At 43.0% G+C, this 17,010-nt stretch overlaps 2 protein-coding genes across 3 annotated transcripts in view; one reads left to right on the top strand and one right to left on the bottom strand.

Annotated features, from left to right (window-relative positions):
• Positions 1-1,062, bottom strand: part of LOC124286496 (VWFA and cache domain-containing protein 1-like) — a 78,827-nt gene extending 77,765 nt beyond the window's left edge. The window contains 1 exon segment of the mRNA XM_046722873.1: positions 487-1,062. Within this exon segment, the coding sequence (XP_046578829.1) occupies positions 487-828 (342 nt within the window). The 5' untranslated portion in view covers positions 829-1,062.
• A 215-nt stretch (positions 1,063-1,277) lies between these two features.
• LOC124286228 (adrenodoxin-like protein 1, mitochondrial) overlaps positions 1,278-17,010 on the top strand; it is a 29,172-nt gene continuing 13,439 nt past the window's right edge. The window contains exons 1-4 of one of the 2 annotated variants that reach the window (XM_046722572.1): positions 1,278-1,441; positions 5,609-5,663; positions 6,973-7,079; positions 7,917-8,004. In XM_046722572.1, the coding sequence (XP_046578528.1) occupies positions 1,303-1,441; positions 5,609-5,663; positions 6,973-7,079; positions 7,917-8,004 (389 nt within the window). In that variant the 5' untranslated portion in view covers positions 1,278-1,302. The other variant, XM_046722580.1, reaches the window with a different exon arrangement.

Raw genomic sequence — 17,010 nt, 5'->3', positions numbered from 1 at the left:
CGTTTTCGCCAAGTCGAGGTTCCGTTATGTCCAAATGGTGCCGTTTTGCTGTGGTTCCGTTTTAGCCTGCACCCCGATATTTTAATACAGCATAGAGTGATGGAGCAACAAACTAAAATGGTGACCAGTTCGCTGTGCTACTTGCCATGTGCATATATAATGTCAATGAGAGTCTTATGAACACCACTTTCAACCAAATTATTGTTGGACTACTTTGTAATTATCTGAACTTTCTTCAGCTGATTCATATTATGAGTGTAATACCTCTTCAATATCATTACTCTAGTCATTGCATGATCATGCTGATTACTAATGCAGCTCAGTGAACATGTTGCTGGGCTTTGTATAAGAAAAATCTGTATACATACGTTTTACTTTAACCATGTGTATAAAGCCAATTCATGTTTTATAAACAGACAGAAGGTTATGTCATTTACTGTAGGCAATGTCTAATCCAATTTCTGCAACATGAGTACTGCATCTTACCTGCATCTTAGTAATTCCAATTTCATCATTACTAAGCCAACGAAGTCCAGCTGACAGTTTTTCAGATTCAGCTTGTATGACAATTCCTCCCAACTGTTTGGGACTGACAGTCTCCTGTCTATTGTCTGTCAAATATCCTTCATCTGTTATTTCAACAGTCCTCCGTTGATGCTTGGTATCAAAATTGCGAAGCTTTATTCTCCCTGAACCACCTTGTGATTTTCCTATCCAATTATGGTCATCTTGATAAGAAAATCCAATGAAACAGAATATTAAAATAACATGAACAACCAGGGGAAGGGACTCCCCTCCCCTGTAATGTTTAGCACTACCGGGCGCCATGTTGAAAAACAGTGTCCAAGTAGCAAGGGTAATCAATGCAAATATTCCACACGGAGCTTGTATTATCGCAAACGTCGTATCTTGGGCAACTGTAAAAGTAGTCGTTCAAGTCGCCTGCAGACTTGCAAAGGGAAAACTGGCTGCAAAGCCGTCATATTTCCCTACCAGATTTCTTACTACATTCCGACTTCTTCGACGACCAACATTTCAGTACTGAATGCTAATACGCAAAGCTACAAACTGATTACTGCCGCCACAGTTTCGTAGCGTGCTCGATAAGCGCGGCTATAAATGTATAGACAGCTTTAGATTTCCTTTAGAGTTATGATGTTATTTTCGCAATTTCTTCGCAAAGGACAAATTCCTAAATTTGACGATTTCACTAAATAAATATTTATTAAAGAATAAACTGACAAATGTATGACATATTCAACCCTTTCCTTCGAATGGCGGCTACATATCTGTGTCCCAAAGATGGCTGCCTCCATGATGACTTTGTGCAGACGATGCTTTAGGAATATTCCATCGTTGTATCGAAGAAGTAAAGAGTACAAGCACACAATACTGGGCAATCCATTGTTACACCTTCGTTATTTCAAAACAAGTGTACAAGGTGTGATACTTACCTGCTGAGAAAAGTCAAGGATGACTACAGTCTCGTATGCACGTCACCCCAGATTAGTTCCTAAATGCGCTTTGCCAAACGGTTGGTTCTGTTGTTTTACAGAAACCACTCGTTATCATTCCACATGTTTATAGTTAAGGAATTCTCAACTTCTAAAGGCTTGCATCATAAGTAAAGATCACATTTTCCCATCATTTCTACTTTATTATGACAGTTGAAACCATCATTATAGCTGAAGCGTTCGTTGTCGGCACTGGTACTACAGATATGTACAAAGTCAAAGTGGACTATTAATGCTGAAACCTTCCAGGTGCCCCAAACGAGTGACAAGTCCATATTCTCCAATTCAAAATTGAAACCGTTTCATGGTGTATGCAGTGTGCGAAATAGTTTCGCGACATAGTTCCCAAGTTTTGCTAGCAGTTGGGCTAGCTATGCCTGAAAGTTACTAGCCCACAAAATAATTCACTAACCCAAAATTTTAATGTAGACCTGGGTTTCATCATTACGCTGCTAATATGATTTATTTTTATCATGCCATAATCTTGCATGAATTAAAAGTGTATTAGAACTTAACAAGTCATAGAGAGTGACATATATTTACAAAATGTCATCATGAAAATACACTAGCCAGTCGGGCCAGTGACTGTGGAGATTTACTCTCCCGACTTGACTTTTACTAATCACAGGCTAGTGGGCAAGTGGCTATTTTCGCACACGGGATGTATGTTTACTTCCCTTTCGCCTGATTTTGAGTGATCACGAAATAGTCAACATTCTATACGCTCGCTTCTTATATAACACAATCGAATGAATGAATCTCATACAGTATTAGTTCCGATCAAGAAACCTGTGCAATTCGGAATGGACTCATCCTGGGGTACGTTTCTGTGCTCAAATTTTGCTAGGGTACATTTCTGTAAATAGAAACGAACCTGGGGTATGTACATCTGTAGTACCTGTGTGGACAATGACCCCTTCAGCATCAATATATTGGGTCCAGTATTGTGACGTAGTTTGACTCGTCTGATGTAGGTTTGTGTGCAACACTGCAAGGTAATGTAATTCTATGGAGCCAGTCACCACTAGATTGAAAGCAAAATGGTGCAGCTACTTCAAGCATACAAAGTGGCCTCTAGAGTGATTGGGAATTGGACACCCCCACCCACAGAGATCTCGACCCAAACCTTTATGGTGGACTGTCACTCTTACCGAAATACTGGGCACCAGTACCCACTCAAACCTGTTCGACTGGATGACTCATAGCTCAAAAAATGAATCTATACCCAATGAAAATATATAGGATTTGAAACATTAGTCGACTTTGCTTTGTATTTTGTCTTACAACATATGAGTATCTTACAACATGTTAGTATAAATGACTGTGTTAACTTCCTCTTACACTGACCACCTTAAGAACATAGTAGTTGATAAATAAAATCACAAGTTACAGATACTGAATGAGTTAAAAAAAAACACACACCCTAACTCTCAGTGGTCTAGTCAGCACCATTTTTATTACCGGATGCCAAATAGCATCAGTGACCTAACAAACTGCACTTTGGACAAGGTAGGGAAGACTTTGTTGACAACAAGGGGGAGTCCCCTTAAATCTTCAAATTTCATTGGATGAAGCTTACTTCCTGTGCTAATGTGTATGTATACTTTTGTAGTTTAGCATATAGCAAAGGCGTATACATTATATTCTTGCAGCAATGATGTTCATTTCAAATACTCAAAACAACTGCAGCCCATATTTTGTGTGAAATTTCATATAATGCAACAATTGTTACTCCCTTTCTTTCATCCATGTTTTGTGGTATTAACTTACATCCACATATTTGTTGTCATTCACTTGATCAACATTCACCCCTGTTTATGAGAGTATTGACATACAGCTATTAGTGGTTCTAATTTTTCTTGTGTCTGGGGGTAATTATAAAATCTAAGATTGAATCATATGTGGTGAATAAATTACATTTGATGTAATATGCAAATTGTAGATGCAAAAGTTTTCCTTCTTAACATGTGTCCAACATATGTTTGTATGTTTTTTCTAGCATATGATCATCAGCCATTGAAGATCTAGGTCACTGCATACCCAATAAGCATGCAAGCACCGTATTACCAAAATAATACTTTAGATGTTACAATGAATATTCACCTCACTAGGGATATATGGCATTGTAAAAGTCAACAGCAAGACTGACATTGGTTGTCTTTTGAGAAAGCAATGTGCAGTTTGTATTTTGTTTTCAAACTTAAACTTCTTTTGAAGTTTTATCTCATTTATAAAAATCCGGAATCACCTGTGTTTCATTTTTTATTTTTATTTGTCTTTTTTAAAAAATCCATTAATGATGAATTTCTCTCTTGTATTGAAGCATTTTCCTCTGATTGTATATATAACTACAACACAGACAGGTCAGGATCATGCTTTGACTTTGTGTAATAATTAAGAATTTCACTATAAAGTGAGTGAGTGAGTTGGGTTGTTACGCTGCTTTTATTAATATTCCAGCAATATCATGGTGGGGGACACCAGAAATGGGCTTCACACATTGTGCCCATGTTGGGAATCAAACCCAGGTCTTTGTCATGATGAGCGATTGCTTTCAACACACCCCACCACTCCTTCACTATAAAGAAGAATATGACAACAAAATACTTTGGTAAACAAGATATACTGGTATACCCTCTGACTAATAGTTGGTTAACCTTGGTTGTATGGTCCAGTACATTACACTGCCAAACTTCATATCTGATTCCATAATGCAAAAACATATTTCTCCCCATCCACTACATATGGAGATATGACATAATCATGTGACATGTAACTCACTTTCCAGTTGCCTGATAAAAGTTTACAGCAAATTGATTGGCTATTTGAGCTCGATTTCGTAGAAGGTGAAACTGGGTTTAACGTCGTGCTTGAGAATATTTAGCTCATATGACGACGTGCATGCGTGTGTATGTGTATGTGCGGCTGATTGTACTAGCCCAGACTGAAGCTGGTTTTATAATGCCCACTGAGATACCATGCCGCAGTGAAGCATGAATACCCCACTCAGACACATTATACTGACTCCGAGCCGACCAGTCCTTGTTGTACCCATTAATGCCGAGAGCCAGGCAGGGACCAACAAGTACCATATTTAGTTGATATCAGTCCATCTTGTACTCTTGTCGTTAGTCTTAGTTGCCCTGAACAGAGTTTGTTAGTACCTGTTAACATGCAAACTATTGGCTAGGTTTGGAGTTGAGTTTTACAGACATTCATATACTTGCGTAGGATATTTATCATGAACACTTATTTTTGTTCAAATATTTTGTACATTCTTTAGACCTTAGGCATGAACATAAGAGTTCAAGACTAGCAACATATTCAGACCATGAACAACTTCTGAATATTATATATAATGGACTTAAAAAGGTATGTTCAACAAGTAACTTGATTGGTTGATCAATATGTTTTCAAATTTGGAAAACAGTCTTTCTTTGTCTAAAGTGCAAAGTTTGGTTGTGATTCTCTTATTTTGGAAAGAATTCTATCAACTGACATATTTTGTTCTTAAAAAGACCAAAGGGAACTTTTGTTCAACCAATAACATGGACACATTTGATTGTTTTCAGATTTCATGATCACTCTCCATAACTTTATCACAATTTTCAGGGCGGTGGGGTAGCCTAGTGGATAAAGCATTCACTTGTCATGCCGAAAACCAGGGTTTGATTCCACACATGGGCACAATGTGTAAAGCCCATTTCTGGTGTCCCCACTGTGATATTGCTGAAAGCGGCATAAAACCATACTCACTCACTTATCACAATTTTCATCTCTTGACTTTGGGAAAGGGTCCCACGTCAAATTTGTTTAGTCAGTAAATTTACATGGATTATTTTAAGATTTGGGTAATGGTTTATATTTTTTATAGGAAAGGTGCAGTGCAACGTTTAATACAGATCTTATATTTTTCTCAAGAATAATCATTATTAATTGTTGTTCAGCTGAGATTGGGAGTCACAGTCACGGACATTAGTGAGCCTTGCTCACATTCTTTGGCTTGACACTGATTGACAGGATATCTATGTTCTAAACCTTAAGGCCAATGAATATGTGGTATTGCAATGTCTCATGTCTCTTTCCATTTTCAGGTTCCCTCTTTTCCGGTGAATATGAATGGCAGGATCCAAAATCTGAAGATGAAGTGTAATTATTTTAAATTTTGAAGTAAACCTATGTAATAGAAGTATGTGAAGTTTGAAAATGGTAAACACTCTAACTCAGCAATAACTTGACCAGAATTATATGGCATTGTCATGCCCTCCCTACAATATCAGAAAATCCATGTTTTTTCTGCCACCAACAATTGGAAAAAGTATAAACTGATTTAATTCAATATTGAGGACCTTACTGCGTGAGTATTCTTTTTTGTAGACTATCACTACCATTGATGTTTTACGATTCACAACCAGGTTTACAGATATGTGAAATAATTCTTTTGAGACATACCTGTACCATATGGCCTTGGGAAAAATCTTTGGCTTGTGTCAGTAAAATATCAAAGTCAAGATAGAAAACCTCACCGAAAAGCTTATGATTACAGTGTCTCAAAACATATTGGTGCAGTTTTTGTTTAACTTGGTATCGCTACCATAAGGCACTGGTTTGAGAAGGTTTTGGTCAAGATGAGATCAAGGTCCACATTCAGGTTTTGTAAAAGATGGTTATATATAATTGAATAAACATTGCAAAACATGTGTTCTAGAGTATGAAATGTGATGTAGTTCAGTCACTTCTAAATATGGTAAGTAGGCAGCAATTGCCTGACATCATCAGTTATATGTATGATATCTTACAACCAAAATATTTTGCAACAGCAAAGATTAGAGTCCTACATCCCAGGACTCCAGATAAGGCCGTATTGGCGTATGTACGGATAAAAAATATGCACGACACGGTAGGGAATAATTTAGGAAACGTAGAGGATACGCACCACAGCAATGGCGTACGGTCTTAGAATAATTTACAGACGTATTTTTTTTTTTAAAGTATTGTTTTATTGTTTATTGACCTGTTTACACAAGAGTAGCAATGTTGTGGTGCATATATGAAACGAAACACAAGACTACTGGTACTCCATTAAATTCCATTCAGTACTCTAAATGTACTCTTAGGTTTTCCAGTACTCGTGTATTGAAAAAATAAGGAGTACATATTCCAGATGTTGAAAAAGTATCTGGAGCCCTGCTTCCTACTCAGCTGCCGATACAATGGTGGTAAATCTTGATGGTCTGTGACCAGAAGTGTTGCATTTTGTTGATGTAAAAGTTGTAGACTGATTAACTGACGAAAAAATCAATAAGATCTTATAAACTGTCTTTATGTTGGAGTTGGAGAGAAACAAGAAGACTTTCCTCGACGTGGCCCGGTTGTAATTGTTAGTGTATGTACAGGGCAATGTGTAACTTACACTTTATGTAAAGTGGAAATAATGTAGGATTTGTCTTGTTTTCAGAGTAAATATTGTGTATATAGACAAGTCTGGAAAGAGGATTCCTGTACGAGGAAAGGTTGGCGACAATGCCATGTATTTAGCACATAGGTATGACATAGAACTTGAAGGTAAGAATTCTTATCATACCAGTAATTCATAGCATGTGAGTAAGTTTGGTGTAATAACATTTTGTATAGTATTTCTGTTATATTATGACAGAGCTTTCAACTGAAAACTGTAGTTATGTCAGGTAAACATGTTTATGTCACGCTGTCTACTGATGGTTTGTGTCAGGAGGGTAGGGAGGGAGGTAAACATGTTAGTGTCAAACATGATTGTCAGGAGGGTCACGTGTTAGTGTCATGCTCTACTGATGGTTTGTGTCAGGAGGGTGTCAGGAGGGAGGAGGGAGGTAAACATGTTAGTGTCACGCTATCTACTGATGGTTTGTGTCAGGAGGGTGGCGAGGGAGGTAAAGATGTTAGTGTCACGCTGTCTACTGATGGTTTGTGTTAGGAGGGTAGGGAGTGAGGTAAACATGTTAGTGTCACGCTATCTACTGACTGAGGTGTTAGTGTCACGCTGTCTACTGATGGTTTGTGTTAGGAGGGTGGGGAGGGAGGTAAACATGTTAGTGTCACGCTATCTACTGATGGTTTGTGTCAGAGGGTGGCTAGTTAGGTAAACATGTTAGTGTCACGCTATCTACTGATGGTTTGTGTCAGGAGGGTAGGGAGTGAGGTAAACGATGTTAGTGTCACGCTATCTACTGATTGTTTGTGTCAGAGGGTGGCTAGTTAGGTAAACGTGTTAGTGTCATGCTCTCTACTGATGGTTTGTGTCAGAGGGTGGCGAGGGAGGTAAACGTGTTAGTGTCACGCTGTCTACTGATGGTTTGTGTCAGGAGGGTGGCTAGTTAGGTAAACGTGTTAGTGTCACGCTATCTACTGATGGACATGTTTCAGGAGCTTGTGAGGCATCTCTGGCTTGTTCTACATGTCATGTCTATGTTCAAGAAAACTACATGAATACTTTAGAAGAGCCTGATGAAAAGTAAGTTCTTCCTATTTTTACGTTAAATTGTCTGTTTTGTCATACCTTATGGTTTATTGTTTGTGTATTATTGTTTGCCTCTGTAGGATTTTATGTTGCAAATATTCTGAAAAGCTAAAAAGATGAATATTTTATTTGGTTTGTAAAATATAATGAAAAGTTTATATATATGTGATATTCAGTGAGGGGCAGTGCTATATGTAGACTTGTGCTGCAACCTTATAGGCATCACTAGTGTTACGGTTAATAAATTTGCCAAGGTTTAAGAGTCCCCCTGTGAAAATAGAACACAGACAAGTCTAAAATATTAAAAAAGATATTGAGCAAACAATGAGCAAGCTACAATGAATGACAATACAGATATCTAGTACAATGCAATTGAGTCACAAAAGTAGTAGATACAATAGCGGTCCGAGACCAAGTCCAACAAAAGCCTCTGCAAAGCTTTATTTCACAAATAAAGCTTTTGTCAGTCCCTTAGATCTCCCTCCCCCCATTGTCTACTACTTTTGAACCCCCAGTTAACTTCCCGGCCACGCGTGACACTATTGTGCCACTTCCTGATCACGTGATAGCTCTATATCGTGTTGACCTCGATGAAACAGTTTAATGTGATACAGGATACTATTGGGATTACTCAACAGTAAGTGTTAAATATTTTGCTTGGGGGGGTAACATTGTGTCGTACGGTATGATCAATAATTCCTCTCTAATGAAACCTCTCCCTGGCCCATCTCTCAAGTAGTACAAGTTCGGCTCGTCGGCTTTGATGTCCACTTTATCTATATTGTAAGTTTTGACTGACCATATCGGATCGGTGGCTCGCTTACGACTATCACCCTCGTGTTCCCTCAGCTGGTAGAGGTACCTCACGAGGGTCCTATCTGGTATCTGTTTCTCCTTCCCACGCAATGGTGCAGCCGACTCAGCCACTATTGATTTTAGTTTGATAGCATCGACTGGTTTCTTGCTAGTGAGCCGAGTGGTTTCATGGTTGATGGCTGACACCACCTGAGGTAGCCGCGCTACCCATTCAGTTGATCGTTTTCCCGGGTTGGCCATCTCTCTCGCATACTGATGCCGGAATAAGCGCTCAGCCAAAGTCCTATTGAATCTCTCAACTATGGCTTGGCTGCGATGGGCTCCGGCTGTGCCACGCCTGACCTTGGTATCGTGTTTATCTAGCAGCTGCGACACGGCACCCATGAACTCCCGTCCAGGGTCAACTTCCAGCTCTGTTGGCCATGTCAGTGGACTGCGCTTGTATATGCGCTCCATGGCTTGAGCCACCTGGTTCGAATCTTTCGCGGTTAAGGGCTCCGCTTCCTTATACCGGCAGGCCACATCCACGATAGTCAGGGCATACTTGTAGGTTTTGCGCCTCACCCTATCGTGGGGTAGGAACAGGAGGTCGGCCTGGTGAACGCTATTGGGTATGTTAATACCGAACTTCCTTCTAGGCACGTAGCGTGGTGCCGGTAAATAGATCTGCCACAGGGCTTGTTTTTCAAGCCACGCTTTGGCCTCGTTCGGGGGTACTCGCGCCATTTTAGCCAGCTTATGTACGGCGCTAGCTCCTTTCCAGTACCCACGAGGGCTGTAGTAAATAGCCTCAAACTTTCTCTGGTTCCGTGACATCCCGACATATATACACCTATGTTCTTGGTTCAATTTTCTCATGCCCGTACGCGTACGTGTTGATCCCATCAATAGCTATCCAACGCTTAGTGTCCATCGGCGACAGGGACGTCTTGTTTATCGTCAGTCCGTAAATCCTATGCCCATCACTTCTAAGCGTGTTCATTTTATGCCTGAAGGTACGGGTCTTGAACAGGGCTTCCTTGAATCTGGCGTGTTTGATGTGTTGGTTAACCACGTACTTCTTAACGCCCTTCATCTTTCGGATCTCACCATTGTCGGCCTTCAGGATGGAGTACATCTTGGGCCTCAAGCCTATGTACTCGGCTATGGGCATGCCAGCACACTCGTCCTTCATCTTACCTAGGACCTTTTTATTTATCGTGCTGTGTATGGCATGGTCCTTGGGGTAGTCGCTGGTGTTGTACAAATCGAGGTGTTTCTTCATGTCCTCGTACACGTCCTCGGTTTGAATCTCCATCAGCAGGGAATCCGTGTCAGTGTACAGCACTTCACACCTGTCACCGTACTGTTTCTTCAGTTCGTTGTAGTAAAAGTCGTACATCTGGTGTTTGGATAAATCGAGGATGCTCATCCCCACGTAAACAGGCCGGTTGAATTTGATGTGGCTTTTCTTCATGTGTAGGGCCACCATGTCGTCGGTGAATATCTTGCTCCGGTTGAATGCCGGGCTGGCTATCAGCCTCCTGAGCTTGTCGTCCTCTCTCGACCGAACCAGCTTCACGGTCACACGTTTCCTCAGGTTCTCCATAGTCTTACCGAACGCCGAGTTGTTCATGAGCTTGTAGAGGTTTTTCTCAAAGTCACTGGTGGCCAGCTTTCTCAGGTCCGTGTTCATTGAGTACGTTCAGCCTTACTTCCGAGGTAAACAAGAAGTCGTGACTCATACCGAGACTATAGACGAGTCAATCGATACCAGTTTTCAGCAGATACGAGAATACCTAGAACGCACATGGGTTCAGGGTGGGTCGTGGATAAAATCGAAAATGTCTATCTAGACATAGCTAACTACGTGCCATTCAGAGGCGGGTCATACCTAGACTTGCCCCCCCCTACTACAAAGCAAAACAGGCCATGGTCAACGTCAAGAATAGAGGTGACGATTGCCTGAGAGTAGCTACCAGGTCAGCCTTGTTTCCAGCTGACACTCATTCGGACAGGCTTTCTAGCTATCCCCAAGACGATGGGCTCAACTGGGATGGTATAGATGAACCCACCCCCATATCCCAGATCACTAAAGTAGAAAAACAGAATAATATAGCTTATAACGTCTTAAGACACGAAGGCAACAAAACGATCGTGCACAGGATCAGCCCAGTGGGGGGGCAGGAGGGTCGCCGCGTTATCAATATATTCATGATCCAGCGAGGTGATAAGTATCACTACACGTGGATAAAACACCTCAGCAGGCTGTTGCACGACCAGTCGAAATACGATGGGAAAAAACACTTTTGCATACGATGCCTACACGGCTTCACACGAGCTAATTTATTAGAATCCCAACGGGAGGATTGCCAAGGTGTGGGGCAGATGGCCATACGAGTTGACATGCCTAAGGAAGGTGACAATATCCTAAAATTCGGCAACCACAAGAACCAGATGTCCGTGCCTTATGTCATCTACGCCGACTTCGAAGCCTTGGTCAAACCCGTTGAGGCTGCCACCGGTAGGGCTGCTGGGGATGCCCCAGCCACAAACAAAACACAGGAGCACGAGGCCTGTGGGTTTGGATACGTGGTCGTCCGATGTGATGGGGAAACGAAAGCTCCCGTAGTGTACAGGGGTCCCGACGCGGCGTAAAAGTTTCTAAAGTGTTTGCAGGAGGAAGAGAAAAGTATTAGGAATGCACTATACACAGTCACCCCCCTGCTGTTTATCGAGTGACATTTTCACTGTGATTTGAAACTTTATACTTCCCAAATCGTTTAGTTCCTCATTGACTTTATCAGCGATTAGAGGCTTGATATCGGCGATGTCTATGTTCCTATCAACATGCATGCGCCAGCCTCTCAAATAGTTACCTACAGCGAGCTCAGTGCGCATGTACTCTAGGTCAATAGCTCTATTCTGCCGTAATAGTTCTACAAGCTGTGGTTTCCTCATACGGGAATAACCTATTAACCCCAACTGGCGGGCCTCCTGTTTGAGTTGTTTCACAGTGTGGGGCTTTGCTACGGGATCGTTTAATAATGCGACTAACCCGGTTCTCCCAAGGCGAGAATAACCCGTCAACCCTAGCTCTTTTGCTCAGAGTTTTAGTTGTTTTACCGTGGGAGGGGGTTGTATGTTAAGTAATCTCATCATTTGATCATTCGAGAGTAACCAATTACACCTCGTTGCCTGGCGATCTGCTTGAGCTCCCGAGTAGTAGGCATTGTTATACCAAAGCGTTACAATCTCTAATTGGGCCACCGGCAAGGGAGGTAACTCCTCCAACCCTAAAAAAATAATAAGGCGCCCATAAAATCCTTCAGTAAATATCTAGATAGACCTCATCGATTATACCCTCCCGGAACATGCGAGGGTGTTTTGTATTAATTCCAATGAGGTGTCAACAAACTCCTTTATATCCCCGAGTTGATACACATCTCCTTTCCCACCATCAAAGTAATTACAAGTCCCTGCTTTCACCATGATTGAAACTGCGAAGCCCTCCTCCTCCAGTGCCTTATAGAGTTCACCAACAATAATAGGCCTGAGGACACTGATATCTATACTTTCCCCCACATCCATTTGCCAGCTTCTCAGGCAACGACTTTCCCTGGGCTCAACTTCCACGAACATCATTATACCTAAGTGTACACAGTCTCTACACCTCCATGCTAAGGAGGCGTCTAGATTCGTTTATGTAGTCTTTTTTCTTCTCGTAGATAAGCTGGTGCCTGACTACGTTTGCCCCGTGGTCTTTACATAAACAGTATTGACATCTCACTCCAATACCGCACACTGAACATGTGTAGTTCACAAAACATTTTCTATGAAAACAGCAATACCCCTCCATCCTACATTTCCTACCACAGGTCTCGGTCTTCCCCCTCAGTATGTACTGACATTGGTACGGGGCAGGTCTCATCTTTGGTATACTTATATGAGTACTTAGTCTAATTGTTTTACAACCAATGCAGTCGCTGCTAGACTCAGCGCGATAAAGACCAGTTCTCGGTCCTTTTGCCCCGGGGATGGTGTGTAGTACTGAGCGAGTGTGGGCTTAGGAGGGAGTGGTTCTAGCTGTTTATCGGTTAGTAGGTAGTATTCTCTCGCTGCGTCGTCGACATCATGGAATGTTTTAACGGCATGGTTCTCACGCCTGAGTTGTTCGTTAATGTAATTGATCCTCTGTACACGTTTCTTCGCGTACTCGGCTTGCGCTGCTTGGAATTTCTCAAAGGCCAGGTCGTGGCGATTTCGTTCAGCTTGTATCTCGGCCGTGTTCGACTCCCGTAGTTTTCGTAGAGGAAATTACTCCCGGAAAATGCCAGGGCGTTAACTAACGCCCCGCCGACCATCATGGCGATCGTAGCCATCCTATATATAATTACATTTACTTCAAAATATTTTCCGGTAGGATTCCTTGTTTTACTAGGATGTCCTTGGTGGCCATCGCCATACCCAGGTTCATTATGAGCATACCCATATCCTGCAGGTTGAAATCTAGCTTGATAGTCGGTTGTTTAAGCACCATTTTGGTCAACCGAGCGTACCCTACGGTAAGACTGGCGACCACGGTGGCGTGGTATGCATCGTTGACGAACGTTTTCCCCTCAGACATTATGTATATGATATAAAAATATATATTTATAACATGATATGTTAGTTGACCTCTAATTGTGGGGGAGGGATACCCTTCCGGGGAGGGACCCACTCCCGGGGTGGTTGTTTATTATATAACCATGAGATAGCCACGGCAGCAGTTGCACCTGCAATCCACAGGAGTGGAGCCCGGCTCCACGTATTACTCTTATGTTGGTTAGACCACCTTTTTTTATCGGCAGCTACTCTCTTAGGGTTCTTCTGCCTGGTGACTGTAGGGGTCACCTGGGGAGGGTTCACCTCCCTGGGGGTTTCCCTCCTGTGTCATTTCTTGGGCAGCATCCATCTTGTATACTATTATTATTATTTTTCCCCTCCTTAAATTGGCAATGCTTTGCTGTGATAATCGCCACCGTCACCGGGGCTAAAAACATACCATATTTGTGGTACAGCACGCAGCTGATAGAGCTCAAGGCGTGTTCAATAAAAGGGTCTTTCTCAAGGTCCTCCCCCAGGTAAAGTCGACGTTCCTGGGGAATGGGAAGGAAGTACGACGCAATACTAGTGTATATCTGGGTCATAGCCGACCCTATAGTCTTTGTCATCTCGGCCCTGAGTCTAGCCTCGTATCTAGCGTACAGCTTATCGATTTCTTCAGCTGACATTTTGTGAATTTTATCGGGAGTGTAGTCCCCAAAGTAATGTTTGGCTTTACCCCCGACTGCCAGCACCACCAGTCTCTCTCGCTTGTCGTCACTCACCTGTGGCGACTGTGGCACCAACAGTTGTTCTAGCAATTCATCACACTCCATCTTATAATGTAATAAGCAAGTTTTAGTTTTAATAATATAATACCCAATGCAGGTGAAACACAGCGAAATGAAGGTTATGTTGCACACGACGAGAACTTCAAAAACACCCATCGTATAGAACTGTAACAATTAATTGCTAAGCGTTAAGCTTTGCTAAGCTTTGCTAAGCTTTGCTAAGCTTTGCTAAGCATTTGCTAAGCATTGCTAAGCTTTGCTAAGCTAAAACACCGTATAGGCCACGGGTTGGTCGGTCTTGAGCACGAGCTTAGCATGCTTAGTTTCAGCGAGCTGTTTCTTCACACGTTCCCTATCATGTTTATTCATCACATCGTTCTCTCTCAAACACTCCTCGAACGAATCCCTGTCCTTGCAGTGGAATAAGGCCACCCATCGCGTCTGCTCCCTGAGGTCTTTCAACACCGAGTTGAACTTCTGTGTTAGTACCCAGACGCTGTGCTTTGCGTGCCGGCCGGAGAAGGCCAGGTACGATAGCATGTCTCTCTTTTTTGTTATCTCACGATTAGAGCTGCAGTCGTCCAGTATGAACAGCGTCAACTCCCCTTTAAACTTGTTGTGATAAGCTCTGTGTACGTCCGGGTCCGTCATCACCCAAGGTCTTTCCGTGTATGTTCTATTCATGTGCAGAGTAGGGCACATGATAACGATATTATCAAACACATCCCGGTAGTACCCCTCCAACATATCCAGCACGAAAACGGTCTTCCCACAGCCCGTCTGCCCGCACACTATGGCGCAGTGCGGGTCGCGGGGCAAATCAATAGATGGCTTGCACGAATCTCCCATTGTCTATATGAAGTTGCGCGTCCATAATAACGTACAGATATAATTTCAACTTGCCCGCGGGTTGAGCCTTCTTGGTAATCTGGATTTTTATCCCCTCGCTGCCGTTGTCTATGCGGCGACCACTGCTATGCAATTTATCGTCGTCTGTGGATCGCATGTCCAACCACAGCGCGTACTTGGTGGTCAGGTATTCGCCGATCTGCACGGAGGATAGGTCCAGGTCTTTGGTTATGTGTGGGTGTTGTTTGATAGCCGGTAGCTTTTTTATCTCATCCCACTGCTGGTATGCCCTCATACCATGACTGAACAGCTGGTTGGGCACGCCCTCGATGGTCACTTCTACCTTTTCTATCTCCCGGTTGAAAAACTTCTCGCTGTCCCTTCAAAACGGCTCATAATCCTCTACTGGGACGATCAGGATACCTTTCATCGATCGCGCCGGCACGTTCAGATTGATATTCCACACAGTGTCGCTCTTATCCCGCACGACCGATCTATGCCGCAGGACCCTATCGTACAGGATGGCCACCTTCCCCGAATACTGGTTTCAAACCTGCCTGGCCAGCTCCGGGCTAGTGACCATGTCGAACTCCAGAGAGATGTTGTCGATGGCATAACTGGCCTCATCACCGTTCGGCGTACGCACGACTTTGCTGTAGTCGTTAAACGTGAGCTCGTATTCAAGCCTATCACCCAGCGTGGCCTGGTAAAACGCCGTGTCCCGTGAGCAACTAGAAGTCGAGCGGCACGCAGAACCTGTTCCCGTACACTTGGGCGATGGCCTTTTCACCGTCCGAGATCTTGTCTTACTGACAGTAAGATCTCAGAGGAGGAATCTCGTTCAATCCTCTCTGAACTCGACAAGTACCGTAAGATGAAACAAGAAATCCCGCTCAAGTCTCGTAAGTCTGCTATCAGCGAAGACGAGAAAAAAAAGTACATAGGACAAGGGGTACGAAACATTAAACTGTTTCACACGACATAGTGCCATGTGATCAGCATCGCGGTCATAGTGGCACAGTAGTGCCACGTCCGACACTATTGTACCACGTGGGGTCGGGAAGTTAACTGGGGGTTCAAAAGTAGTAGACAATGGGGGGGCGAGATCTAAGGGCCTGACAAAAGCTTTATTTGTGAAATAAAGCTTTGCAGAGGCTTTTGTTGGACTTGGTCTCGGACCGCTATTGTATCTACTACTACAAATCTAAAATATTGGGTCACAAATATAAAATATTAACAGATGAGAACAGATATGCTGATTGAAGGTTGTTTACAATGACAGTAGTTGAATAGATAAGCACGGTCTTCAAATGTTGCCATACAGACTTGACACGGTAGGCAGATGTGTATCAGCTTGATGGCGGCAGACAGATGTGTATAGCTCCAGTCATGTGATAAATCTGTGTCGCCTTTATATAGCTCTTACACAGTTCTTGAGCATTCTAGCAAAGCTAGGCTCCCTCATTATTCTCTCAAAACATATGGCGGTTTTCCCGAACATACGACCGGAAGTCAAAACAAAATAAAGCCAGCCAAGGGAGGCAACTCTGAAGTGCTATCAAAAAGGTGTACCGCTAAAAATACTATTGCCATTGAACACATATGATGCGAGATGTGAGCCACAACCCACACTCAAAACTTTAAAACCGACCGCGATCCCCCCGACCACCAGCGCTGTTTTACGGTCGATGTGCTGCTGATTGGACGCCTGAACGTGTGGGAGTTGGGGCTGTGGGGGTGTGGGTTGAACCCTAGGCTCTGGGGGTGGCGCCACTATACCCATCGCACCAGTATGTGTGGTTGGTGGGACGTGGGGGGGTGTTAACATCGGGGTTGACGCCCAACTTCTGGTCGGCCGTGGCTATGACTATTTCGTTGTTGTAACCCACCACTTTTTTTACTCTCAGTTGCATATCGCTCGGAGCCATGTACAATCCCACGTCGAACACGTAGTTGACTTTTGACCGGGCGTATTCTTATA

The sequence above is a fragment of the Haliotis rubra genome, unplaced genomic scaffold, assembly GCF_003918875.1.
Source record: "Haliotis rubra isolate DU_JTF1 unplaced genomic scaffold, ASM391887v1 Scf110, whole genome shotgun sequence".
NCBI classification, from domain to species: domain Eukaryota; kingdom Metazoa; phylum Mollusca; class Gastropoda; order Lepetellida; family Haliotidae; genus Haliotis; species Haliotis rubra.
Note: the sequence above shows the minus strand (reverse complement) of the source record. Positions and strands in the feature narration are given on the sequence as shown.